Source organism: Orycteropus afer, unplaced genomic scaffold (assembly GCF_000298275.1).
Source record: "Orycteropus afer afer isolate SDZICR_OR568_19922 unplaced genomic scaffold, OryAfe1.0 scaffold00294, whole genome shotgun sequence".
NCBI lineage: Eukaryota > Metazoa > Chordata > Mammalia > Tubulidentata > Orycteropodidae > Orycteropus > Orycteropus afer.
In genome coordinates this window covers 1,783,160-1,809,112 of record NW_006921881.1, presented here as the reverse complement: position 1 = coordinate 1,809,112, position 25,953 = coordinate 1,783,160, and the positions used below count along the sequence as shown (strand labels likewise).

General features: G+C 49.3%; 3 protein-coding genes across 3 annotated transcripts; 1 reads left to right on the top strand and 2 right to left on the bottom strand.

Annotated features, from left to right (window-relative positions):
• Positions 1-505: 505 nt before the first annotated feature.
• PSORS1C2 (psoriasis susceptibility 1 candidate 2) lies at positions 506-1,533 on the bottom strand. The gene is made up of 2 exons (XM_007951382.1): positions 1,482-1,533; positions 506-861 (listed from the first exon to the last, which is right to left on the bottom strand). The coding sequence occupies exons 1-2, from the start codon at positions 1,531-1,533 to the stop codon at positions 506-508; spliced, it is 408 nt and encodes a 135-aa protein (XP_007949573.1).
• A 3,116-nt stretch (positions 1,534-4,649) lies between these two features.
• Positions 4,650-20,195, bottom strand: CCHCR1 (coiled-coil alpha-helical rod protein 1). Its single transcript, XM_007951460.1, has 18 exons — positions 19,989-20,195; positions 19,618-19,684; positions 19,291-19,540; positions 15,467-15,764; positions 13,932-14,095; positions 13,688-13,823; positions 13,384-13,494; positions 13,019-13,168; positions 12,319-12,429; positions 12,126-12,232; positions 8,095-8,207; positions 7,891-7,936; positions 7,595-7,749; positions 7,260-7,448; positions 7,049-7,150; positions 5,296-5,447; positions 4,999-5,188; positions 4,650-4,762 (listed from the first exon to the last, which is right to left on the bottom strand). Exons 1-18 carry the CDS (start codon positions 20,193-20,195, stop codon positions 4,650-4,652), a joined length of 2,661 nt encoding a protein of 886 aa, XP_007949651.1.
• A 1,927-nt stretch (positions 20,196-22,122) lies between these two features.
• TCF19 (transcription factor 19) lies at positions 22,123-24,746 on the top strand. Its single transcript, XM_007951381.1, has 3 exons — positions 22,123-22,360; positions 23,443-24,007; positions 24,506-24,746. Exons 1-3 carry the CDS (start codon positions 22,123-22,125, stop codon positions 24,744-24,746), a joined length of 1,044 nt encoding a protein of 347 aa, XP_007949572.1.
• Positions 24,747-25,953: the final 1,207 nt, after the last annotated feature.

Here is a 25,953-nt window from a genome sequence, read left to right as displayed (position 1 = left end):
CAAAGACCCAATCATTGACAAAGCAGCAGCCTAGATTCAAAACTGAGTACAGTATATGGTTTTTATTTTTCCACTTCAGGGAAGCACCATCAGTCTGCTGATTGTTCCAGCTGTGGCCACCAGGGGATAGCAGAGAGCACCATACCACAGCCCTGTCTGTGAGGTGGTAGGGAAAGAAGGTGGGAAGGAGGTAGGACAGGCAGAAGGGGGAGAGAGGCTTGGCCAGAGGTAGAGAACTGCAAGCTCAGTCTGTCAGAGGAAAAAGGAGGGGAGATGTGAGGCCTAAATAGGGATCTCAAGAGGGGATAGAAAATATTGATAATGACACCCTCAGGCAGGGTTCAGAATAAAATTCAGGGGACAAGGAAAGGAATTGGAGTGAGGCCAAACCAGGGAGACTTTCAGGGGAATCCAAAGGGTAAGGATGGGTGCTTGGGTGCACTCTGCCTAGAGTACCGTGTGCTCACTCAGCAAGGGTGCCTGGCAGCAAGACTGCTCTTCCTGGCTATCTGTACTCTTCTCGGGGTGGGTCAAGGTCTGGCTCCTCTTGAGACCTGTGGTCCACCTCAGGGGCAGGTGGCCAGGGGTTTTCTGGAGGCTGGGGTCCTGCTGGCCAGGGATCATCAGGCCGGGGAGGTTGAGGGGGATCCGTTGTGGGGGGCTCAGGGGGCCAGACTCCAGTGTCAGGCAGGTCTCTCCAGGGACGATTGTGACCTGGAGGTGGAGGGTCCTCAAAAATAGGGGGTGCCCCTGGCCAGGGGTCACCTGGGATTGGGGGGCCCTGAGGCCATGTTGGAGAGCCCTCCTCCTCATGGGTCGCTGTGGGTGGGGGAGAAGGATGGTCCTCATTGCCTAAGATGCCTGTAGGGGTGGAAGGAGAGGTAAGAGGTATGTAAGGGCCAGATCCCCCTTAGCTACGGTTCCAAAGGCACAGGTTCTCTGGAATGGTCCACAGACCCTAGGGGAGCTAATCCCACAAAGCAATCTCAAAAGTAACTCTCAAAAAGCTCTCTCACACTTATAAAATAATGATCTTAAAATGACATGAAAACTCAATGCAGATCTGAACTACTGACTTGACCAACTTTAAAGTGACACCCAAGAACCAGTCACTCCTGGGTTGGCATGGCCCCTAAGCTGGTTTGCAGCCCCAAGGTGGTCTACACCTTAGTCCCATGTGACACCTAGCTTCTACTTCCAACAGTGATCTCCACCCTCCTTAGCTTAGGAATACTCACCCGGACACCAGAATTCGGGTGTAGATCGCCACATGCAGCTAAGCCCCCCCTGAGCCAGCCCAAACACACCTTGAAGCATCATCTGACTGCGAACTCTTCCGCACATGCAAATTCCCAGAATCTGCTTCACTGCTATGCATCCCATTCACCCCCTTCCTTCTTACTTTATAGGGTACCCTGGCCTCACCCTGACCGTCCCCCATCACCCTCAAATTGCACTCTAGGCCTCTATCCCCAGCTCACCTTGGGAGCACAGGCAAAGGACCAAGATCCCCAATAGTTTCCAGCTGAGCATTGTGGATGTCTCCTGACCCCCAAAGTCGGGGGTGAGCTGTCTGGGTATCTGGGAACCCTGAGAGGCTTTATAAGGAAGGAGAGAGAGGAGGAGGCCAGTCTCTGGGGAGGGGCCAGCCCAGTGACACAAGGATTCCCATCAGAAGCTAACTGGTCAAACTCGTTTGGAAGGCCATGAGTATGTCACCTTTGACAATGGTGGCATCCCTCATTTTAGTACCCAAGCCCAGGACCCAGCTGCCCAGCTCTCCCTATCAGTGACCTAGATCCTGTTTGCATGCCCCTCTCTGTCCACACCCTGCAGCAATCAGTACCCATCTGTCATCCCTGTAATAATAAAGATATCCACGTGTCATCCCTCATGGCCGTTGGAAGCCAAAAAATTGGAGCCAACCACGCGTGGGGAAGCAGTCTAATTACAGGGCTGGCTGGCAGGCAGGATGTGTGGGCTAGGAGGCCTTTGAACCCCTGGCCGCAGCTAGGGGACCTCAGTCAGCGTAGAAGCCTCCTCACCCACTCCCACCATGAACACTCCCAGATGGGCTTAATTTTTCTCTGGAACATGGCCCCTTAGAATCCAGGAACTGCCTTCTTCAGGCATGCAGTCAGGGAGCCTCCCAAGCAGGCACATGTGGGGAATTCCATCCAGGAGCTCCAGGGGTGACAACGGATGAAGAAAACATGAGGACATCCTGATTCCTGCTCCCACCCAGAGCAGAACATCAGTCACAGCCCGGAGGTTCAGGAAGAAACGGACTCAGCCTCTCCCTGCCCCTTCCTCTCTATCCCTGCTTGCTCTTCCTCTTCCCCAGTCCTTGACTCCACCCTTCTCTGCACACCTCCTCCCTCCCCTCACCCTTGCCTCTCTCTAGGTTTCAGCTTACTTGTCTCAGTCTCTCAGAGTTGTCCCTGGAATTTTTCCCTCAAGAATGTCTCTGCCTATAGATCTAATAGGGAGCTCTGGTAGCATAGTGCCTAAGGCACTTGACTGCTAACCAGAAGGCTGGCAGTTCAAACCCACCAGCCACTCCTCGGAAGGACAATGAGGCAATCTACTTCCATAGTGATACTGCCTCAGAAACCCAAGGAGGGGTCACTATGAGTCGGATCCGACTCGACGGCACATAACAACAACAACAAACTGCTATCAAGTCAATTCTGACTTCTATCGATTCCCACTGGATTTTCAAGGCTATAAATCTTTACAGAAGTAGACTGCCTCATCTTTCCTCTGCAGAATGGCTGGTGGGTTTAAAGCATCAACCTTTTGGTTAGCAGCCAAATGCCTTAACCACTGCACCACCAGAGCTCCTTAATAAGGCTCTCAGAAGACAAAAATAGAACTTGATTCATCCCCAAGTTATCCCCTACCTGGTCTACTCCACCACAGTGAGGGCTACCCCTTCTGTGGCTCAAATGGAAAACCTTTGTTCCTCTTCTCATATCCCTTCCTCATCCCTACCCAACCTATGTGCAAGCCTGCCTACAGCGCACAGCACACACCGAACACAGCCACTTCCCCTGAGACCGAACAGCCACTCTCTCCTCCCTAAACCTGTTGCCACTCAGTGGATTCTGCCTCATGGCCATGCTATGTGTTACAGAATTGCTCCGCAGTTTTCTTGACCATAGTCTTTATGGAAGCAGATGGTCACACATTTCTTCCTCAACACCGTAGAAATTACTAGTCCACACAAATCATTTGTCCCTAACAAAAATCAACCACTCCCAACAAAAAAACCAAATGCACTGCAGTCGAGTCGATTCTTACTCAGTAACCCTTCCTTGGCTTCTGAGGTGTTTCTCTACAGAAGTAGATTGCCCAGTCTTCCTTCCAAGGAGTGGCTGGTGGATTTGAACTGCCAGCCTTCTGGTTAGCAGTCAAATGCTGTAGGCACTAGGCCACCGAGCTCTCTGCCCATCAACACAATTCTGACTCTTAGAGACCCCAGAGAACACAGTAAAACTACCTCACAGGATCTCCAAGGCTGTCAATCTTTATAGAAGCAGACTGCCTTCTCTCTCTCCCACAGAGCAGCTGATCAGTTCTAACTAATGACTTTTTGGTTAGCAGCTGAATGCTTTAGCCACCGTGCCACCAGAACTCTTTAAGCAACCCTAGACTCCCCCCAAAATCCTCCTAATTGGGTCTCCTTGTTCAATTCCATCACAAACAAAAATAAACCAAATTCACTGCCGTTGAGTCGGAGCCGACTCAGTGATCCCTCCTTGGGTTTCCGAGGCAGTATCACTACAGAAGTAGATTGCCCAACCTTCCTTCCGAAGAGTGGATGGTTGGTCTGAACTGCCAGCCTTCTGGTTAGCAGTCAAATGCCTTAGGCACTACGCCACCAGAGTTCCATCACATTATTGTATTTTATTTTCTCTTCATAGTAGTTAACTATTGTTTGATATTGTTCACTTATCCAAAAAAATAAAAACCCAAACCCACCACCACAGAGTTGATACTTATAAATGGCAACTCCATGTGTTACAAAGTAGAACAGCTCCATTGGTTTCCTTGCCTATAACCGTTACAGAAGCCTTTCTTCTGTGGTGCTATTGCGTGGATTCAACCTGCAAACCTTAAGGTTAGTAGTTGAACATAAACCATTTGTTTACCCATGGATCTTAGATGCTTAAATACGGTCGTCTCTCCCCACTAGGATGTAAGGCTGTGGGAGCAGGCACTCGGCCATCAAGCCTACGCCTGCAGCCTCAGCCAGCACACTGTCTGGTGAATGACTGGATGCATCCTCTTCTTTACTCCTGGCATTTATCAACTTCTAGGGGTAAAGAGTTTTAGAGCAAAAGATGAAGACAAAGACAATCTGGAGCCTCTCAAAGCTTCCAAGGCAGCCCAGCAAAGGGGTTTTCAAAAGGAACTGTCTAGAGAAAGCTAAATGAGCTTTCCTCATGTCTCCAGGAAAAGAGCTGACTGGTAGGAAGGATTCCCTCTCATCCCCAGACATGACAATTGCAAACAATGGCTCTTACGGTACTCATCTTTATTGAGCACAGGAGAATTCACAGATTCAGGTGGTGGCCAAATGGGGAAGAGGGCTGGCAGCCTGCCCCACGTCTCCAGATCCTCCTTGATCCTTCCAATCCTCCCTTTCAGCAGTGGACTGCAGCAGGAGAGTTCTGGCTGTCTCCTTGACACAGACCTTCCTCTTTGGCAATGGTCTCAGTCAGGCCCTGCAGGTCATCAAGCAGAGCAGAGAGGGACCCTGGGAAAGAAGATGCCAAGAATAGGAAAGGACAAGAGGAGGCTCCCGCAGTGACTGTGCAGAAGGAACAGGGCTAACGCCAGCTATGAGGGTCATGAGGGAGAAGGTTCTCTGGTCCCCGGTGAGTGTGGATAAAGAAGGCTACGGACCCCCAAGGATCACAGAGAGTACCGCTCATGCACCCAAGAGTATCTGGAGGAGAGATTCCTGTAGTTCCTTCATGCCTGAGCCCTTACCTTTTATGGGGTCCCTGGAGGAGGGTGCCACTGCTGGAGATGTAGATGCCAGGGGAGCTGACGGTGCTGAAGATCCTGGAGGCCTGGGAATGGACTCCACAGCCTTCTCCTCATCCAGTAAAGAAGGAAGGACTGCCGAGAGCCGCTGCTGCTTGTGACGGGAGAGGAGACCCTCCTGCCGCAAGGTGGCCTAGGAAGAAGAGTGTGAAATGCCACCTAACCCAGTAGAGGCCTCCCCCTCCTCTTTCCCTCTGCCCTCCAACTAGCCCACAAGGGGCCCTAGTCTGTGTCCCCTACCAGCATGAGGTTCTTATCTCTCTCCAGCTCCTGAAGCCGCCTAGTCAGCCGCAGCCCCTCCTCCCTGCGGGCTTCATCTTGCAGCTGCCTGAGCTCCTGGTTCCGTTCTTTTTCTCGGGCAGCTTTGTGCTGCATCTGGTGCAGGGAGACCACTATGGAGAAGCCAGGGCACAGAGGGGGCAGGGTGGGACAGCCCTGTGAGGCAGTGAGACCCCATGAAAATCAGACTAGCATGACAGGCAGAAACACTAGGTCACCAGCTCTGTGATAAGGGGCAGTCACTTGCGTTATGAGGGCATCTGTCTCTCTGTATAGTGGGAGGGTGGGCTAATGCTCTAGGAGCCTATGAGTCTCTAAAGCCAAAGTACCTTCTCTATCCACAAACCATGCCAAAGTCGCTTAGGAGAAGATGGAATATGAACTGGATATTAAATTCGGGGTAATTAGTTTTCATTTTCTTAAAATGTGATCTGGCATTGAAGTTACATAGGAAAATTCCTATTTGTGGGCAATGCAGCTGAAGGGTCATCATGATTTTACAACTGTAAAATGTTCAGAAAGATCATTATATAAATGTGTATGAAGACAGATAAAATGTGGCAAAAGGTTTACTGCTGCCTAGAGGTCTAATGAGTCTCTCAGAAGTAATGTGTCCCAAATACCCATGTCACTTTAGGTTTTTTGTATTTCACTATACATAAATTATATTCCAATAAAATGCATTGAAAAAAAAGTAATGTGTCCCAAAGAGAACTCAATTCTTCCACAAGCTGTCTCCCACTACTCAAGAAAACCAAACTCACTGCCATCAAGTCGTTTCTAACTCATAGCAACCCCTCCTTGGGTTTCTACGGCAGTATCTCTACAGAAGTAGATTGTCCAATCTTCCTTCCAAGGCATGGCTAACGGTTTGAACTGCCAGCCTTCTGGTTAGCAGTCAAATGCCTTAGGCACTATGCCACCAGAGCTCTGTCCCCCACTAGATATCCCCAATTCTATCTTAGAAGAAGTACAGCCAGAATGCTCCTTAGAAACAAGAATGGCCAGACTTTGTCTCACATACTTTGGTCATACTGTCAGAGGGGGCTAGTCCCTGGAGAAGAATATCATGCTTGATAAAGTAGAGGGTTAGTGAAAAAGAAGAAGACCCTCAATGAAATGCATTGACACAGTGGCTGCAATGATGGGTTCAAACACAGCAACGAGCATGGTGCAGAACCGGGCAATGTTTCATTTCATTGTATGTAAGGCCACTATGAATTGGAACCAACTTGCTGGCACGCAACAACAAGATGTCCCCACGTGCATCTAGTTAGAGAAAGTATATGGATATTCTTTATACTATTTTTTCAACTTGTCTAGGTGTTTGAAATTTTTCTTAATGAAACTTGAGGAGTTAATTGCTGAATTGGTGTATGTTTTGCTGTGTATATTCTGAACAACAAAAAAGATAAAATTTTTTAAAAAAAGCTGAGGGGTAATCTTTGGTGTTAGATCGGGATGGTGGTTGCCTTTGTGTCAGGGGTAATGACTGGTGGGGCATGGGGGGCTCTGGTATTGACCACGTTCTGCTCCTTGATCTGGGTGTCAGTGACATGGGTATGGTGTGACACGTGAAAATTCATCTACGCCCATTCTTTGTCTATCTCATTAGTTGTATATGGCAATAACGTCTTCAGAAAGTTTGGGGGGAGAATAACCCATCTCAACACCTCCTTCACAGTAGGCCCATGTCTACCCTTGCAAATCTCACCAGCCTTGGCATGCTCCTTCCGCGCTTCATTCAGTCTCCTCTCCATTTCTGACAGCTGTTCCCGCAGCCGAGTTTCCACCTCGGCCACCTTCTCTTGCAGAGCTGGGGTGAAGGTGCAGATGGGATTGGGTGTGTCGGAGGAACCGTGGCTTGCAACTCCCACCTTCACCCCCAACCCTTGCAAAATGTACCCTCTTCCCCTCCACCACACCTTGCCCGTAGATCTCCTGCTGCTGGGTCAGCTCTCGCCGGAGGCTGGCAGCCTCTTCTGTGCTCTCCTGCTGGCCTTGGCGAGCCACCTCCAGCTGCAGCCCCACGCTGGCCAGGGATTCCTGGGTTTGCTGTAGTTCCTTCTCCAGCTGCTGAGCAACCTTGCTGAGCTGCTGCCGTTCTGCCTCCCCTAGAGGAGGTGGCACTGAGCTGCAGCCTCCCCGTGGCCACTGCATTGATACCCAGGCCTCTCCACACCCAGACCACAGATGTGCCTCCTATCCATATCCCCACTGCACCCAACACTGGCCCCTGGGGACGCAGAGCCAGGTGTACCTTGCTCCCGAGCCCGGCCCACCTCCTGTTGGATGAGGTGGGCACTAAGCTGCAGTTCTGCATCCAGACGGTCTCGCTCTTCCCGCAGCTGCTGCAACTCAAGGTTCACATCTGGGGCTGGTGGGGGTAGAGGTGGGGGTAGGGATGGGGGGCAGCTACGAAAAGAAGAGGCAAAGTCAGGAGAGCCCACCCAGCACCAACCCCCATTCCCCTGACCACCTGTAATCCTCAGTGCTTTGGGTCCTAGCAACCAAAGCTCACTCTCTTCGCCCACAGATCCAGACGCCAAACTTTACCTCTCCTGGCGCAGCTGAGCAAGGGCCAATTTCCGAGCCACCAAGCCTGGGTGGGAAAAAGAGAGCAACAAAGAAATGAGATTTCAGGGGAAAAAAAAGAGGAGATGGGGGACAGATATAGGATTGGAGCGAGCTGGGTCAGGACAAAGAGGGTCAGAGCTGGTGGAGCGTGGGCAGGAGGCATGTCACAGTGGGCCTACCCACCCTGAATAGTGTGGACCTTGCGAGCAGCATAGTTGAGTCGGTTGTTGAGGCTGGGTAGCCGGGCGACAGCCTGTTCCACCCCGGCCATGGTGTTCTGGAACCAGATCTGAGAGCTGGAGAAGGCACAGGTCACTGACCCTTCAGCCCTCACCTCATTCCCAGATAGCCGTGTTAGGCCTTATATAGATAACTCACTCTATGCTGAGCTGTTATACAAGAGAGGAGAATAGGCAAGGGGAAACAGGAGCAGGAAGAGAAGCTGGAGCCAAGGGCAAGGTCAAGCCTATAATGCACATGCCTCATTTGTCGGCCCTTTGCCAAGGGTGCTACAAACCTGTCTTCCTGTCCCAGCCCCTTCACAGACTAAAGGAAAGCAAAGAACCTGAGCACTGAGATCCTTTAGTGACTGTCACATACAAATGATCCAACTCCACAATTTTTAAAACACCACAGGAAAACACAGAAAAATTGGTTAACCCACACAAAGCATACACAGTTAAAATGTTGGATTTTTTTTTTCCAGCAGGTATCAGTTGTAAATAAGAATGAACTGGGGGCTAAAATGGAAAACCAACAACGAAGCAGCTACCTTTAGTTAGTAACTTCTAGTTTGAACTATAACTGAATAATGCAGCTTTGTATGTATTATTTTATATTGTACATTCTTCATTACTGATGGCTTGGAGTCACAAAGGGAATTCCATAGTTTTTAATGTCACAGAAATGAGACTAATCTCAAAAGTAACATATCAGTTAATGTGAATGCCTTTATATATTAAGATAGCCTTAAATCTTTTTCTCTTTTGCCTTAACTCTCAAATTATTAAAAGCACAGGATTATAATCAGTCTGCTAGACTGACAGGTAAACACTGACGCAGTTTATGAGCAGTTTGTGTGTGGACCACTAATTGTGGTACGAATCACTTTCATATGGCCTTGTAGCCATGGTCTTGTAACTCCTGCCAAATGACTGGGTAAGACTATGCAAATAAGGTGCTTGTGGCCCACCAAAGGGATTATTAGACAGCTTGCTAATAATACAAATAAGGTGCATGACACACTTGTGGGGGTGGGACTTTGCAAAAAAAAAGGTATATGGAACCCTAATGAGGGGACTGGTCAGTTTTGCCATCCTGTTAGGCTTAAAATGAACCACCCCAGAGGTGGAAAAAGGGAACCTCACTACCACCAAGAAGAGACCAGAGCGTACTATGTCCTTTGGACCCAGGGTACCTGTGATGAGAACCTCCTAGACCCAGGTGACAAAGACAGCTACAACACCAGAGATAGTGAAAGACGGTGAGAAGCAGAGACAGCAGAACAACATGAGCATGTGACAACAGAGGTGTGGGAGTTCAGTTTGTGTGTCAACTTGGCTGGGCCTGGTTGAGTGGCTGAGAGCCTGTAGCATTCCCCAAGATGAGACTCCATGGTGGAATCTACTTGAGCAGGTGAGCAGGTGCCTTAGGGATGTGGTCTGCTTCCTATATATAAGGAGAAGGCTTGCAGAACAGTCTCTAGCTTATGACATGCTTGAATCCTACATGTAGTCATGTCATTGTTCAGCAGCCTGCCATGCTCTGCTGACCTTGGGACTTTCAATGGACTTGAAATAATGGCCTGCCATGTGGTTTGGTAACATTGGGACTGTGCCTTTTTAACTTGTCAACCTTGGACATGTCAGTCTCAGCAGCCATCAGCTGTCTGAGTGAAGAAAAGCCTCTAGCCCCAGTGGGCCGGGAGCAGGAGGCAGAGCTAAAGCCCAGGGTTGAGGGGCTTTCACTCAGCCCCTAGAGCTTGGTGTGTGAACTTGGACTTAAAGCCCCAAAACTGTAAGAAAATAAACTCCTGTTTGCTCAAGCATCCCATTTGTGGTATACTCTTATCGAAGTGGCACCAGGTAACCAGAACAAGTGGCACGAGACACGTGGCATGAGACAACACAGTAGGCTTCCTAACCCATGGAGCAAGGCAGTTACAGTGGATGTGTGAACCTACAGAATGAGAGCTGCATCTATGGGGTGAGGCTTATGGGGGGGGTGCTTACTGGAGAAGTTAAAGAGCTTTGTAACATTGGCCCAGAGGGCAGAGGCCTGGCCAAGGGGCTGAGAGGCCAAGGGCCAAAGAAAAGTCTGACCTCCTCTAACTTCACAAGAGGGAAGAATTAAGGTCAGCAGCCTAGGGCTGATTCCTATGAGGCAGAAGTTAGACATACCACCTCTCTTCAATGCTTTTATTCCCCCCGCCCCATGGTAGTTATGTTGTGTGTCAACTTGGCTGGGCCTGGTTGATGGCTAGGCAGCTGGATGTAGTATTCCCCATGATGAGACTGGCAATCAACTCCATGGTAGAATCTACTGGGAGCAACTGAGTAGCTGCCTTTGGGTATGTGGTCTGCTTCCTGTATATAAGGAGAAGCTTTGAGAATGGTCTCTAGCCTTTGGTACGCTTGGACCCTGCATGTAGCTGTGTCGTTGCTCAGCAGTCTGCTATGTTCTGCCGACCTTGGGACTTACAGTGGACTTAAGTTAACGGCTGCCATGTGGATTGGTAACATTGGGACTGTGCCTTTTTACTTGTCAACCTTGGGGCTTCTCAGCCTCAGCAGCCAGCAGCTGAGTGAAGAAATGCCTCTAGCTCCAGTGGGCCTGGAACAGGAGGCAAAGCTGGACCCCAAGGTTGAGGGGCTTTCATCCAGCCCCTAGAGCCTGGCACTTTGAACTTGGACTTAAAGCCTCCAAATTGTAAGAATAAACTCCTGTTTGTTAAGGCCATCCCATTTGTGGTATATTTCTTGTCAGAGAGGCCTAGGTAACCAGAATACCCCCCTCATGTTTTTAATAACTTGTGGGGGTGGGACTTTGCAAACTGCAGTACTAAACACCAGCTAACATGTAACTCCAAACAGGATTTGATTAACTAACCAAGTACACGTTTCTTTAAGTTACTCCACTGTCCTTTGCTTGGAGGCAATGCCATGCATATTTTATACAGCTGCTATTTTTAAAATTTAGTTTGCATTACTTTTACACCTTAAATGGAGAGCCAAACACTTCCCTCTTCAGCCCCTTAATGGCTCCTTAATTTCACTAGAAGGAAAAAAAAAAATTTTCTTATGAAAACTGGTATTAACTGGCACTTAAGATCAGAAAACAATTCTCTGTACTAAAATCTTAAAATGCTATCTGCCTAAAGCTTTTAGACAGTAATACTTACTGCAATACTACTGAATTTTTGTAGAATCGTTACATTTGATTAAAAAAAAAAAACTTGTCTGTTTAATGTGGGGGAAAAAATAAAACCAACTATCCAGTTCCTCAAAAGAAAAACACAGCTACCCCTGATACCCAAACTTATGTTAAGTTTCTCATTTATGCCTAGCAATGTCTTTAATAGGAGCTCTGGTAGCATAGTGGCTAAAGCACTTGACTGCTAACCAGAAGGCTGGCAGTTCAAACCCACCAGCCACTCCTCGAAAGGAAGGTTGGGCAATCCTACTTCCGTAGTGATACTGCCTCGGAAACCCAAGGAGGGGTCACTATGAGTCGGGGCTGACTCGATGACACATAACAATAACAATAAATTTTTAAAGAGAAAAAAAGAAAAAGGTAAAAAAAAAAAAAGGAGAGAGAGAAAGAGGAAGACAGAGGTGGGAGGAAGTTAGAAAGGAAAAAAGACAGAAAGGCAAGAAAGAACAATCAAACATCCAGACCCAACCAAGTATCCTGTAACTTCTAAAGCTGGAATTCCTCCCAGGTGCTCTATAAACTCCAGCTGAGGAAGCATTCCCTTATTACCCTCAGCCAGAATAGTCTGAGAAGTTCATAGCAACTGTTCTCCATGCAAATGTGGAGGGCGTTGCCCCAGGAAAAACAAACCCAGAGACTTTTATAGCAATGGATGCCTCTAACCCTGTATCCTCCACATCCACCAGCCTTCCATCCCCTCCTCCCTGAGGCTCTCAGAGGCAAAGTGCCCTGGAAGCTAAAAAGTGGAAAACAATTCCATCCTAAACCTCCTTCCCAGTTACCTGCACACAATATTGATCACCAGTTTAATCTGCTCCTCAGCCACGGCCATCTGCTGCTGCTGCCGGCGCCGGGCCTCCACAGCACGGCTCAGCTCCCCCTGCAGGGCCTGGGAAGCACTAGTGTTAGCACAACGTGCCACCCCCCCCCCCAGACCCATCTGTCCGGTAGCCTCAGGCCATCTCAGACTCTGACCTTGGCGCCAACTCGCTCCACCTCCACCTCCGCAGCCTTGTCCTGCAGGGAGCGCTGCAGGATGGCCTGCTCCTGGCTCTGCTCTGCAACTTTACATTTGAGCTCGGCCACCTGAGGAGAGGAGAGAGGCTGAGGCCAGGCACCTCTGCAGCCCAAAGCTGCAGGGGGCCACTGGTGATGAAGGGGCTGGGACAAAGTTGTTGAAAGAATGCCATGCAGGGAGACAAGAAGCTTGGGTTCCTGAGGGTATGGCCACTTTCATTCCTGAGAGTCCTTTATGTGCCCAAACCTTAAGGAACTGCCCCATGAACCCCCATCGAGGACATGCCACCTCTGACTGTATCACCCATCCTTAGACATGTCAACTCCTCAGAGAGGCGTTGCCTGACCATCCCAACAACGGCTGCTGCCACCCCACAGTTTCTACCTGTCACATTACCTTAATTTTTCTTTACAGAACACACAAGTGCTTGACATCATCAGACTGCTTACTTGCTTACTGTGTGCCTCCCCTCTAAAATGTAAGCTCCAAGAGAGCAGGTACCTGGCCTGTCCTTGCCTGGGGCTGTATCCCCAGCATATGGTAACCATTCAATACATTTTTGTTGACTAAATGAACACCTTCTCATGATGTAAGGAGCAAAGGGTTGGCAGGGGCAGGGAAGGGAATCATGGGGAGAAAAAGTGTCAAGTCACCTACCTGTCCCTTCAGCTGCTCCGCATACTCTCTGTGGCCCAGCTCCTGGGACTTCAGCTGCACCATGAGGGCAAACACCTTCTCCCGCCAACAGGTCAGCAAGGACTGGAACTTCTTGGTGAGCTCGGGCTCCAGGGAATTGGAAGGCTGAATCTATGGTGGGAGGAGGCACAGGAGTGTGGGCTCCCGGGGGTGGGGAGGAAGGATGGGGCAGCCTTTGTTTTTTCTCTGGTCCACCCTGAGCAACAGGGGCCACAGCAAGAAGAGGAGTTCAGGGAACACTACTGGTTGGTTCTACAGCACACAGGAAGTGGATGAAGCTGAGGACAGAAGGTACAGGATCCAGGAGGTAGAAAAAGGGCCCCTACCTTCCTGGTCAGCTCCTCCTCCTGGAGGGTGAGGATGTAGGTAAGGCTCTGCACGCGCACCTGCAGCAGCTCAGCCGTGGTGTGCAGGGCGTCCCGGTCCTCCTGCAAGCACTGTGGGCAGGAGACGAGCCACATTGTAAGGTCTCCTGGCTTGCCCTCTCGCTCAGCCTAGGCTCTCTGGCAGCTGGTCTCTGTGCCCTCCTTACTCCCAGGAGCCACTCCAATCCCAGGACCTGGTCCCCGAGTCCTCACATCCCACCCAGACCACCCCTACACAAACACAGATGCACCCCAGCACTCTCACCTGGACGGTTTCCAGAAGCTCCTGACGCTCCAGTTCCCAAGCCTGGCTGCGGATCTCTGAAGGGACTTGCTCCCCGACATATGTCCTTAGATTCTCAACCAGGGTCACCTGCGCCTCCAAGTCTTCTTTAGTCTTGCTGAGGTTGTGGTAGAAACAGGTAGGCTATCAGTAGGGTATCCTGGAGATCCACCAAACCCACCAACTGCTGGCCTCCTCTGAGATGGCCCACTCTCAACCCACTAACCTCAGCTGCTTCCGCAGCAGCTCAGCCTCCTTCTGGGACATGGCCAGCTCTTTGGCTTCCTCTGCCCGCCTGGTTTCCAGGCTATTCAAAGACTTCTCCAAACCCTCAGCCTTGCTGGTCAAACTAGAAAGAGCCTCCTGGTGAGCTGCCGTTAAGCAAGAGAGCTATGGAGAGAAAGCAGGGCTCAGCCAGGCCAGCCAACTTCCACTTCTATACTTTCCCCAACTCACTGCCATTGAGTCAAACCCGACTCATAGCGAGTCCTCCTTGGGTTTCCCAGGCGGTATCACTACAGAAGTAGATTGCCCAACCTTCCTTCCGAGGAGTGGCTGGTGGGTTTGAACCACCAGCCTTCTGGTTAGCAGTCAAATAAATACCTTAGGCACTATGCTATCAGAGCTTCTATGTCCCACCTCCTCCTAAACTGGTGAGGCTGTCTTCTTGGATGAGCTTACAGTCCAGTAGGGAAGACACATTAAACTATTAATTACTTGTAATTAGTTAACTGCACCCTCATCTCTAGCCAGGATCACTGCAACAATTTCCTAATGAGTTTTATACACCTTCAATGGCTTACCACCCCAAGGTCATAAAAGAACTCAGCCATGTTTTCTTCCAGCACCTTTATGGTTTCATTGTTTAACACTTTGTTAAGGTGCTATCTTAGTTCTCTCAGGTGGTATCTAAGTTCTCTCATGCTGCCGTAACAGACATACCACAAGTGGGTGGCTATTTATTTTCTCACAGTTTAGGAGGCTTGGACATCTCCATGTGTCTTGGGATCTATCATACCCCATCTCCCTCTCTCTGTTCTCTTGTTTAATCTTTTATATCTCAAAAGAGATTGACCTAAATTATACCCTACACTAACCCTGCATCGTTAGCATAACAAAAACAACCTGTTCCCAAATAGATAATACCAAAGGCATAAAGCCAAACCCACAGCCATCAAGTTGATTCCAACTCATAGTGACCCTCATTGTGTTTCCAAAGCTGTAAATCTTTATGGAAATAGTATTGCCTCATCTTCCTCTCTCAGAGCAGCTAGTAGGTTTGAACCACCGACCTTCTGGTTTGTAGCTGAATCCTTACCCACTGTGCCACCAGAGATCCTTATCACAAGCATAGAGATTAGGATTATAACGCATATTTTGGGGGGACACAATTCAAGCCAAAACAAGCAGTCTTCCCTAGCCTTTCCATCTAAACTAGGTTTCCTCGCCCTTCTCCCCCACCCCATCACTTCCATATGACCTGGGTCCTGGAGTGAAGCAGGAAGGCAAACTATAAAAGTCCTGGAAGAGGAAGAAGGACATAAAGTTGTGGGAGAACACCTGAGTCCTGGGGAATAAGTGGAATCCAAGTAAGGCCAAAGCACCCAAGTTCTCCTTCCTTCTCCTTCTTGGTCACTAGAGATCTCACACCACTCCACTCACAGAAAGGGGCCTTTTCTGTGATACCTCTGCTCTTTGCTGAGAAGCTACTGCCCAGTTCATCCTATTGAGAAGCTGAGCTCTTCCCATCCCAGCAGTCACCTGTTCTTGGTGCAGCCTCTGAACTTCTTCCAGCTCCCGCTGGCTCCCCTCTTCCAGGTTCTTCCGGATGACCTCAGCTCCAGCTAGGGCGGCCCGAAGGCCCTCGGCCTCAGCTTGGCCAGCCTTTTCCGCCCGCGCCAGAGCCTCCAGCTCCATGGCCTGAGACTCCAGCCTTATTTTCTGTTGCAGTGAGGTCTCCCGCAAGAGCCAGACCTCCTCCTCATACCGCCGTAGCTCTTGCAGCTGCCGAGAGATCAGCTCAGCCTGCTGGGTCAGAGCCTGAGACCCCTCCAAGGACCTTCAAAGACAGGTTCACATAGGTGAGATGTGTTTCTGGTGCTGGAAGAGTAGACAGACACCTGGGCCTCTCTGCTCCCATCGAGAGACACAGGAGACAGGAGGCAAAGGAGAAGATTCCTCTTTTCCCATGTGGGGAGGTAGGGGCATGAAGAAGATAAGTCATGGGACTTCTGCAGAGGCGGCATGAAGAATATTATACAAAGATACATGCGCCTATATCACTATCATCCTTCATCGGGGCTCTAAGCATATTGGGTCCACTGTCTGCACTCACAGAACCTAAAAGCTAGCTGAGGTCATGGAGCATATATACCTACAGTGCCATATATACATATGTTAAACATCAAATATACACAAAGGTCATGGAAGAGGAGGAAAGCAGGGAAGAGGTATGAGTAGAGTCCCATCATTAGGATGCACATACTGAGTCGAAAAGCTGGAAGAACACTTATAGACTTCTGGATTCTGACTTAAGAGTAAGAAGAAGTTTGGAGAAGGAGCAGGGGTACAGAAGTCATGAGCTTCTAGTATCAATGAGCTTCTAGTATTAATGTGGTAAGGCCAAAAATTAGTAAAAAATGTTTACTGAGTATTCAGTACACTACATGAACAGTCAAAGGTAATGATATTGTACATCAACAAATTACGTAGTCCCTACTTTTAAATAGTATACTCTCTATTGGTGTTGAGAGCTCTGATGGCATAATGCCTAAGGCATTTGACTGCTAACCAGAAGGCTGGAGGTTCAAACCCACCAGCCACTCCTCAGAAGGAAGGTTAGACAATCTATTTCCATAGAGATACCGCCTCGGAAACCCAAGGAGGGGTTGCTATGAGTCAGATCTGACTCAAAGGCAGTGAGTTTGGTTTTTTTGGTTCTACTGGTGTAAGGTAAAGTTTAAACTAACTTATAACAATGCTCTTGAGACAACTTCTTCACTGAAGCCCAAAACAAAAGGATTTTCCAGAAGTGGCAGGGATCTGTGGCCTACAGAAATTAAAGTGACTGGCCAAAGTTCTGCCAGCTGATAACTAAACTAGCATTAGAGGGTCTCCATCTCCTGACACCCGGTCTAGGTCTCCCCCTTCTTCATCATGTTCCTTCCTCTTTGATGGGGTCCAAGGCAGACTCACATGTAAGCCCACGCTAGAGCAAAATGGCAGAATGACATTCCAGTACATTAGGGGAAAACATATGAAACAAGAATTTTTACAGATACCTAACAAGAGGCAAAATTATGATAACCTCTTAGCCATAGTGAACCACCCTCAGGGAGCCAGTAGTTGAACCTGTGGGCTCAGGACCATGGTCACACAGGACATCAAGCTCAATTGGCATAGATACTACACAAAAACATTGTTCTACATCCTACTTTGGTTAAGTAGCAACTGGAGTCTTAAAAGCTTGCAAGCAGCCATCTAGATGCAACAATGGATCTCTCCTCACGCAGAGCTAATAAAAATGAAGAAAACCAAAGATACATGGAAGCAAGCAGTCCAAGGAACTAGTGGACCATGTGAACCTCAGCCTATACGACCATGAGACCAGAAGAACTAGATGGTACCTGGCTACCACTGTCAACCATTCAGAAAAGAATCAGCATAGGAGATCCTGGATAAAGTGGGCGAACAATGTGGAACAAAACTCAAAATCATATAAAAGACCAAATTTACTGGTCTGATAGAGTCTGATGAGACCCCTGAGACTATGGCCCCCAGTGACCCTTCAGGTCTGAAATTAAACTCACTCCCATGGCTTCCAGCCAAACAACAGACAGGTATATAGGGTGAACGTTTACATCAGGTAACTACACTCCTTAGAACGATCAATCATGGGAGAACAGAAGGGCAGTATTTACACAGAGAGATAGCTCAGGGGGCAAGAATGCATAGGAAAGAAGAACACAGGGAAGCAGTAACTCCAGAGAAGTTGTTGTAAAAGAGCTGTTACACTGTGGGGAATTGCAGTAGATATCATGAAACAAAATATGTATGAACTGCTGTACAGAAAATGAATTTGCTCTGTAAACTTTCACCCAAATCGTAATAAAAGTTTAAAAAAAAAAAGAAGTTTTACAGACAACACATAAACAAATAGCATGGTCAGCTCTAATTTCATTTCATGCCCTTTGTAGAAGTTTTCAACTACTCCATCAAAATGAATATATACTACCACAGTTATTATCTATTGTCAAATCAATTCCAACTCATAGCAACCCAATGTGACAGAGTAGAACTGCCCCATAGGGCTTCAAAGGCTATAAATCTTTACAGGAAGCAGATCACCAGTCTTTCTCCTGCATAGCCATTGGGAGGGTTCAAACTTCCAAGGTTTCAATTGGCAGCCAAGTGCTATACCACTATGTCACGAGGGCTCCTTCACTACCATAGTACTGAGCCTATGCTCCTGATCTGCACTTCTTCATGCGTATTAGGATCAGATGTTAGCCAATCTATCTCCTGCCCTAAGATTTTCATTTCCTCAATATTAGGAGGTTTCATTCATTTTTGTTATCCCCATCCCTAGGATGGTAGTTAAGGTTGTGTGTCAACTTGGTCCATGATTCTAAGTGGCTCAGCAGTTGGGATGTAGTTATTCCCCATGATGAGACTGGATATAATGTAATCACCTCTATGATGAGATCTGCTATGAGGACTCAATCAGTTGAAAAGGAGTTACTTTCGGGGTATGACCTGCTGCCAGTATGTATGGAAAAGCTTTGGGAACGATCTCTGGCTTTTTGCTTATTTTGGATCCTGCATTCGGCTTGTCATGGAGATCTCCAGTTCCTGGACTTGAACCAGTGGCCTGCCATGCTGCCTGCCAATCTTGGATTGTTGCCTTCACAGCCCGCAAGCCAACAATCAGCCATTTTACCTGCCCATCTTGGATTGGGCAGCCTCTTAAACCAGCAGCCTGTTATATTGCCTGCCTAGCTTAAGTTCATCAGCCCCTGCAACTACATTAGTCAAGAGAAGGCTCCAGCTTGATGTTTGATCCATGGACTTGGGATATGCCTGCCTCTACAACTACATGAGCCATTTCCATGAGATCAATTTCTCTCTCTCTCTTTCTATATATATAAATTCATATACATATATATATACACACACACATATATATATATATACATAAAGCTTCACTGGTTTTGCTTCTCTAGAGAACCAAGCCAAAGACACCTAGCTTCTAGCACACTGCCGTATTATTTAAGTGTTATTGTTGTTGTTATTATGTGCCTTCAAGTCAGACCCGACTCACAGTGACCCCTCCTTGGGTTTCCAAGACGCTATCACTACAGAAGTAGATTGCCCAACCTTCCTTCCAAGGAGTGGCTGGTGGGTTTGAACCGCCAGCCTTCTAGTTAGCAGTCAAGTGCCTTAGGCACTACACTACCAGAGTTCCTTGTATGCACCCAATAATTTCTTATGTAAATATGAATTATGGAGCCAAGGGCTGAAACAGGATATGATGAAGGGTCAACAGCAAGCAAGCCTGAGAAAAACCACTGATGATAGATTCCTACCTGACTCTTCGCCCTGGCTCCTGCCCATCACCAGAAGCATCCCGTTCCCAAGTGGCCACTTGAGGTCTAGAAGCATCCCGTTCCCAAGTGGCCACTTGAGGTCTCAAGTTGTCTAGCCGACTCTCTGAGACATCCTGATGGACTGGGGATTGGACCAGAGAAACGTTTGAGACCCAGCTGGGAGCCATTCTTGGCAGAGTTGGAAGGGACCGAGCTTGGAAGTGAGATGGGGGAATGAGCCCAGTGGAACCTGAGGAATCACAAGGACACAGATGGTCAGTTTCCCAGGGAAAGGCAATCGCCAGTCCCCTGCCTGATCCCACTCACCTGAAGGCCGCAACATCTCCACATGATTTGAAGGCTCCAGATTCTGTCTCCAGCCATCCGTGTTCCCCTGGCATATGGAGAAACAAGGACATTCCAATTCAACTTTTAGGCCTACTTCCAAAGAGAAAGACTACAATAACAAAGTCATCCTCCTTAAAAAGCACCCAGGTCCACCTCACTCTCAGCTCCTCTTATTTCCCAAAAGGAGATGCCCCAAGATTATTTGTTAACCCAACCAAGTTGTCCCAACCTAGTTACTGGCAGACTCTGGCAATAACCATATATGGAAGGAATTTACTGAGAGAGACAGACTGAGGAGGGATGCTCTTAGGTTCTACCAATACTTTTAGGATTCTGGGCAGTGCCTTTACCCTCTTCCTTAATCTTCTATAGTCCCTGCCGGTCCTGCGCATGGAAGCCATGGAGCCCCGGGGCTGCAAGCCCATTCTCCAGAGCTCTCTCCACGGTTCACCAAGGCCTTGGGGAAGCCCATCCAGACACCACCAACCCAAAACTCCTGGGTCCTTCCCTATAAAAGCACCAGCCCAAGGCCTGGTCCCAGACGAACGTGGCCACATGTGGAGCTAAACGCCTCTCCAGGATCCCTGGGAATACAGCTAGCCTAGGTACCTAAGCAGAAATGCCAGCTTTCTGCCATCTCATCCAAATTCTCCCTGCAACTTTCCTCTCAATTTCTTTCTACTGTCCCCTCAGCTTCCACTCCTGTTGTCCACTGCCCCCTTCTCCAGAGAACTAGAGCATACAGGGAACTCTTCAAGATCTTTCCCCTACCATCCCAACCCAATTCATGTATTTTTTCCTTTATCGGGATTCCTACTCCCGCTCCTCTCTACATCCTAATCTGCTTTTATCCTGAAGGAATTACGGGGGCTCTTCACTCTCACCCTCATCTCCCAACTCAGCTTGCTGTTCCCTGCACTCCAGTCGGCTCTCGGTACTCACCCCACCCCACCCTCGCTCTCTTCACCCTAAGTGCTCTGGGCTCTAAAGCTGTTTTGACCACCTCCTGCAGACCCTGTACCCCTTTTCCCCTGCAGATCCCCCAAGCCCACCCCCGCACCCCCTCTCAGCCCTTTCCCGCCCCCAACCGACTCTTCTCGAACGCCCCTTACACAGCGCGAGGGCCACCCATTTTGCCTTTAGGCCACACCCCCCTACACCTCGCTCCGGGACCCTGGACGCCGCTCTTGACTGCGCCTGCGCAGAGCGGGCGGGTTGGCGGACCGCTCCAAAGCCAGATTTTACCCGGGAAGGGAGAGGGAAAGAGAGAGATTGGAAAAGAGGAAGAGAGGTGGGCGAGGGTGGGGGTGGGGCGGTGGATAGGTTAGAAAAGAAGGTGCACGCAGGCGCAGTAGGATCTAAATTGGAGCCAATTAAAGTGTTCAAGCATCTCCGCGCCCTGGCGGCTCCTCCCAATTCCGGGAACCCGGGAAAATTTGTGAACCAATCAGAAAAGGCGGAAGGCGGGAGTTCGGGGACCTTCCAGTGCGTTACCCAATGGAGCAGAGCCAGTTCAAGCGAACTGTCCAATAAGGGACGACATGGGGGGGGCGGGCTACCTCGGCGCGAAGTGCGGACCCGGGAATTCCAAAGGAGGGGTCGCGCCGACCCGCGCACGGAAGCCACGCCTCTCCTGGCCTGGGCACACTCGCTGTCAAACAGCTGCGGGAGCGCCGGCCCTGGCCGAGGAGCCGAAGGTGTCTCGGGGCCGCTGCAAAAGCCGGCACTGCCCGGAAAGGCGAGCACTCCGAGTTTGCACTGCGTGGGTAGTAGATCCTGAACCGGGCTGGGGCTGGGAGGGAAAGGGCTGAGTTTGCCTTGTAGGATCGCGGGGAGCTCCTTCCCCCGTTTTCATCCCACCGGGAGAAGCTGGGAAGCAGGGATTTAGATCCGCTGTCGTGGAGAATTTAGGCACCTTTTCGGAGGGTGACAGTGGATTCGCTACCCATGGGGTTCCAAACTAACTAGTTACGAGCGAGGATTGGCCAGAAAAGCGGGTGCGGGTGAGCAGAAAATACACCATTTGGCTAAGCAAGTTTGACAGGAAGCAAATTCTTTTCTCCGAATTACACCGACGTGATGCGCTCTGTTGCAGAGAAGCAAGCTGCCCTGCTCCAGTTTGCATTTCCCCAGAAGCTGCCTAACTGCATCATCATTGCTTTGCGCAGGTTGAAGGGGTCCCGAATATTTTGCTCCCTGAGCATCCGGCTCCACTGAAGTGCCATAGGGCGTGTTCCTGTTTTGACATTGCACAGAGGACCCTCACCGAATTGCAGAACTGCTGGACAGCCAATTTTTCATTGCATGCCTAGACTCCTTGCACCTTGAAAGTGCCCTACTCAGGGAGTGTGCTCCAAGTTGACGTTACACGAAGCACAACCCAGGTTTGCATCACACTGGGAAGAGAACTTGGACCAGCTGTACATGGCTCAGGAGTGAGAAAACTGATAGATTCCTGAAGTGGAATGAGGAGACGCACCGCCCATGCTGCCTTGCTTCCAGCTGCTGCGCATAGGGGGCGGCAGGGGCGGTGATCTCTACACCTTCCACCCTCCCACCGGGGCTGGCTGCACCTATCGCTTGGGCCGCAGGGCCGACCTGTGTGATGTGGCCCTGCAGCCCCAGCGGGAGCCTGGCCTCATCTCTGGAGTGCATGCAGAGCTGCACGCGGAGCGCCAGGGTGATGACTGGAAGGTCAGCCTGGAAGACCACAGCAGCCAAGGTGAGCAGTGAGCAGGGCGGCCTTGCTACTGGACAGCCACAGATCCAGGCTGGGATGATTAAGGGGCTCAATGGGGGCCCTGCCTGCCACCAGATTCCCAATATGGTTGGGTGGACATCATGGTCCATACCTTCCCACCAGAAGTGTCATGTCAGAAGCTGTCTGTAGAGCTGACCCCTAATGATCCTCTTTAGCTCATCCAAGGGAATGGGAAGTAGATCCAGGGCCTGGGGCATCAACAGGGGTGTATCAATAGGGTCTATCTGTGGCCATTGGGGCCAGACTCAGACTTGACACAGTCTCCAGGCTTGCTGAGGCACCTTATTTCTATTTTAGGGTAGTTATAGTATGTTGAATCACAGTTTAATAACTTGAGCATGCGTCTTTCTCCCTGACTGGAAGGCAGTAAAAATCTCAGCCTCGCCAGGGTTCACATCCCAGTTCTGCCACTGGCTCCTGGTAAAACTCAGTCCTCTCACTTCACCTCTCTGGGTGTTAATTTCCTCTTAGGTAAAATGTAAATCATAAGGTTTAGTGGGTCGGCTTTGGTAGTTGTGAGGATTACATAATTATAGTAGCCAACACTCATTTAGAACTTCCTGTTATGAGCCACTGTTTTAAGTGCATTGAGTGTAGGGGGGCGCATTAATATCCCCATTTTATAGACAGAAAAATAAGGCACAAAGAGGTTAAGAAACTTGTCAAGGTCATGGAATCGGTAAGTAGTGGAGCCAAGATGCAAAACCAGTCTGGCTCCAGAGCTATGCTGAGATATTAACTGTTCTGTTGGAGCTGGATGAGAGAGCTTCTACTGAAACATGGATCTCAAGAGTGAGGGCAGGATTCCATTCCCTCTATGTGCCCTGTGGGAGGGCACAAAAAAAAAAGAAAATGTATTCCCAGCTCACAAGGAAGGGCTGAGGGTCTTAGAATGTGAAGGTGGGAAGAATTTGATGACATTGTGCCATATTCTTGATGGACTCAGAAAATCAAACAGATCTAGATTTCTCCACTCCTGACTCTAGTTCTTTCTCTTTGTTTTTGTCATTCTCTATATCTAATTCATGCCCCATCATCCACAGGAACCTTAGTCAATAATGTCCGACTCCCAAAGGGTCACAGGCTGGAGTTGAGCGATGGTGACCTCCTAACCTTTGGCCCTGAGGGGCCTCCCGGAACCAGCCCCTCCGAGTTCTACTTCATGTTCCAACAAGTTCGAGTCAAACCTCAAGACTTTGCAGCCATTACCATCCCACTGTCTCGGGGAGAAGTGGGAATTGGGGGTGGTTTCCAGCCCATGCTGCCCTCTCAGGGGGCTCCACAGCGGCCCCTCAGCACCCTCTCCCTTGCCCCAAAGGCCACACTGATCCTAAATTCCATTGGCAGCCTGAGCAAGCTCCAGCCCCAGCCCCTCACCTTCTCCCGGGGTGGGGGTAGGCCTCAGAGCCTACCCCTTCCCACTCCCTCTGGAGAAGTGGGGACCACCCCTTCTGCCCCACAACCAGCCCCCAGAAACCGGAGGAAATCAGCTCACCGAGTATTGCCAGAACTGGATGATGAAAGAGGACCTCCTGAGAGCCTCCCACCCATCCTCATGGAGCCCAGGAAGAAACTCCGAGGAGAGAAAGGCCCAGTGACCCCCAATGGGTAAGGAGGAAAAGCCTCTCTTAATCTTCTCTTCTGACAGTATTTAACTGCCTTCTGTTTTGGAGGTCTAGGCCCTGAGGAGGCCTTCTGCTTGAGGGTAGGAATGGAGAGAGGAAGGCAGAGATGGAATCGATGGGATGGCAAGACCTACTGACAGAAAAAAAATATATTCAGGACAAAGCAAGAGTTAGGTGGGGTGGAGACAGTGGTTGTAAAATAGCGTGAACGAGTCAACATAGTTTATACTTTTACATTCAGACGTTTTCAACATCATTCTTCTAGTGCTTAAGGATGGGGAATTTCCAGGCTCACCCTATTAAGTTTTCAGAAACCGTTTCTAGGTCCACTCTACAGATGTCTTAATGAGTTTATCTAGGTTCAGCCTACAGGCTTCCAAGGAGTTTCCAGGTTTACCTTGTGGTTATCCGGGAATAATTTTGAGGCTCCTCCTACAGGTTTCCAGTGACCCTAGTTTTTGTCTTCCCCTCAACTTCCTAGAAACCGTCGTGGGCGTCCTCGGAAGCACCCAGTGAGCGCCCCCTTGGCCCCTCCTGCAGTTGGGGTTGGGGAGCCCTGTGCAGCTCCCCGCTGCTGCCTGCCCCAAGAAGAGACAGTGGCCTGGGTTCAGTGTGATGGTTGTGACACCTGGTTCCATGTGGCCTGTGTTGGCTGCAGCATCCAGTCTGCCAGGGAGGCAGACTTCCGATGCCCAGGGTGCCACGTTGGTATCCAGGCCTAAGGCCCAACACCATAGCACCAGTGGACAGAGCTGAGGCCTCCAGGTCAGGTGTCTAAACAGCGGGGTACGAAGGGATCCTAAAAAATGCCCCCTTCTTCCCTTCCCTCCCCAGGAGGGAATGACTCCAGGGAAGGGCCCATAGCCATGGATACTGATTCAGGGACTGGAGCAGGTGGTCATGGCCAAAGTTGACAGAAGAGATGTTTCCTGCCAAAGATATTGCCTCCAAGAAGTTGTAACCAGTGAACTGGAAATTCCCATTGGTACAGGCTGTAGGAACTTGTTGCCATGGACACCAGAAGGCCTGGAATCAGAGCATCTACCAATTGCAGAGGTCATGCCTGAGATGATGTCATAAGCCCCAGATTTCAACAAGTGGGTTCTTGGTGCCCTTTGATGGCATCATCTAAGGGATTCTGGGAAAACTCAGGACATGGCCCCAAAATTTCCCTACATTGTGGCTAGTCCTGCCCCTGTCCATGATCATCATGACATGGTTTTTGATTTTTGGATTTTCTGCTTCCATTTCTAAATAATAAAGCAACTTCATTCACACCGGCTCTTTACTGTTCTTTGGTATCTGGGTAAAGTCTGAAAATTGAATTCTTAAGGAAATGTGAGATAGGTATACAGAAATATTAACCACTGCCATTAAAATAAAGCAGCTCTGGTGGCGCTATGGTTAAGGCGTTGAGCTGCTAACCAAAAGGTCAGTGGTTCAAATCCAGCAGCTGCTCCGCTGAAGATGAGGCAGTCTGCTTCTATAAAGATCTACAGCCTTACAAACCCTGTGGGGGTCACTATGTGTCAGAATCAACTCATTGGCAGTGGTTTTTTTTTTTTTTTTTTTCCCACCCCAGCCCTTAAGATAGTTAGGATTTGGTTAAGCTTACGAAGAGGGCAGAATTTCTACAGGTTTCACTAGCACCAGCAGGGAAAGTGAATATCTGGTGCACCAGCAAAAGTAGATGCTGACCTAGTTTAGTATAGATTATCCTAATCCATTTGGTCCTTGTGATTTTCTGTGGTGCTTATCAGAGCATCGTTTTCTAGTTACTTTTACCAGAAATCAAGCTGATTCTGACTCACGGTGACATGTATTAGATCCCTGTATTGCATACGGTAGCTCTGGTAGCATAGTGGCTAAGGCACTTGACTGCTAACCAGAAGGCTGGTGGTTCAAACCCACCAGCCACTCCTCGGAAGG

Coding starts and splice junctions, on each gene's coding strand:
- PSORS1C2 (XM_007951382.1), bottom strand. CDS start 1,533: ATGCTCAGCTGGAAACTATTGGGGATCTTGGTCCTTTGCCTGTGCTCC. Junction 862..1,481: donor CCTTTGCCTGTGCTCCCAAG/GTGAGCTGGGGA, acceptor CCACCCCTACAG/GCATCTTAGGCAATGAGGAC.
- CCHCR1 (XM_007951460.1), bottom strand. CDS start 20,195: ATGTGGCCACGTTCGTCTGGGACCAGGCCTTGGGCTGGTGCTTTTATA. Junction 19,541..19,617: donor GGAGATGTTGCGGCCTTCAG/GTGAGTGGGATC, acceptor GTGATTCCTCAG/GTTCCACTGGGCTCATTCCC. Junction 13,495..13,687: donor AGCTTCTGGAAACCGTCCAG/GTGAGAGTGCTG, acceptor TCCTGCCCACAG/TGCTTGCAGGAGGACCGGGA.
- TCF19 (XM_007951381.1), top strand. CDS start 22,123: ATGCTGCCTTGCTTCCAGCTGCTGCGCATAGGGGGCGGCAGGGGCGGT. Junction 22,361..23,442: donor GGAAGACCACAGCAGCCAAG/GTGAGCAGTGAG, acceptor CATCATCCACAG/GAACCTTAGTCAATAATGTC. Junction 24,008..24,505: donor GGCCCAGTGACCCCCAATGG/GTAAGGAGGAAA, acceptor TCAACTTCCTAG/AAACCGTCGTGGGCGTCCTC.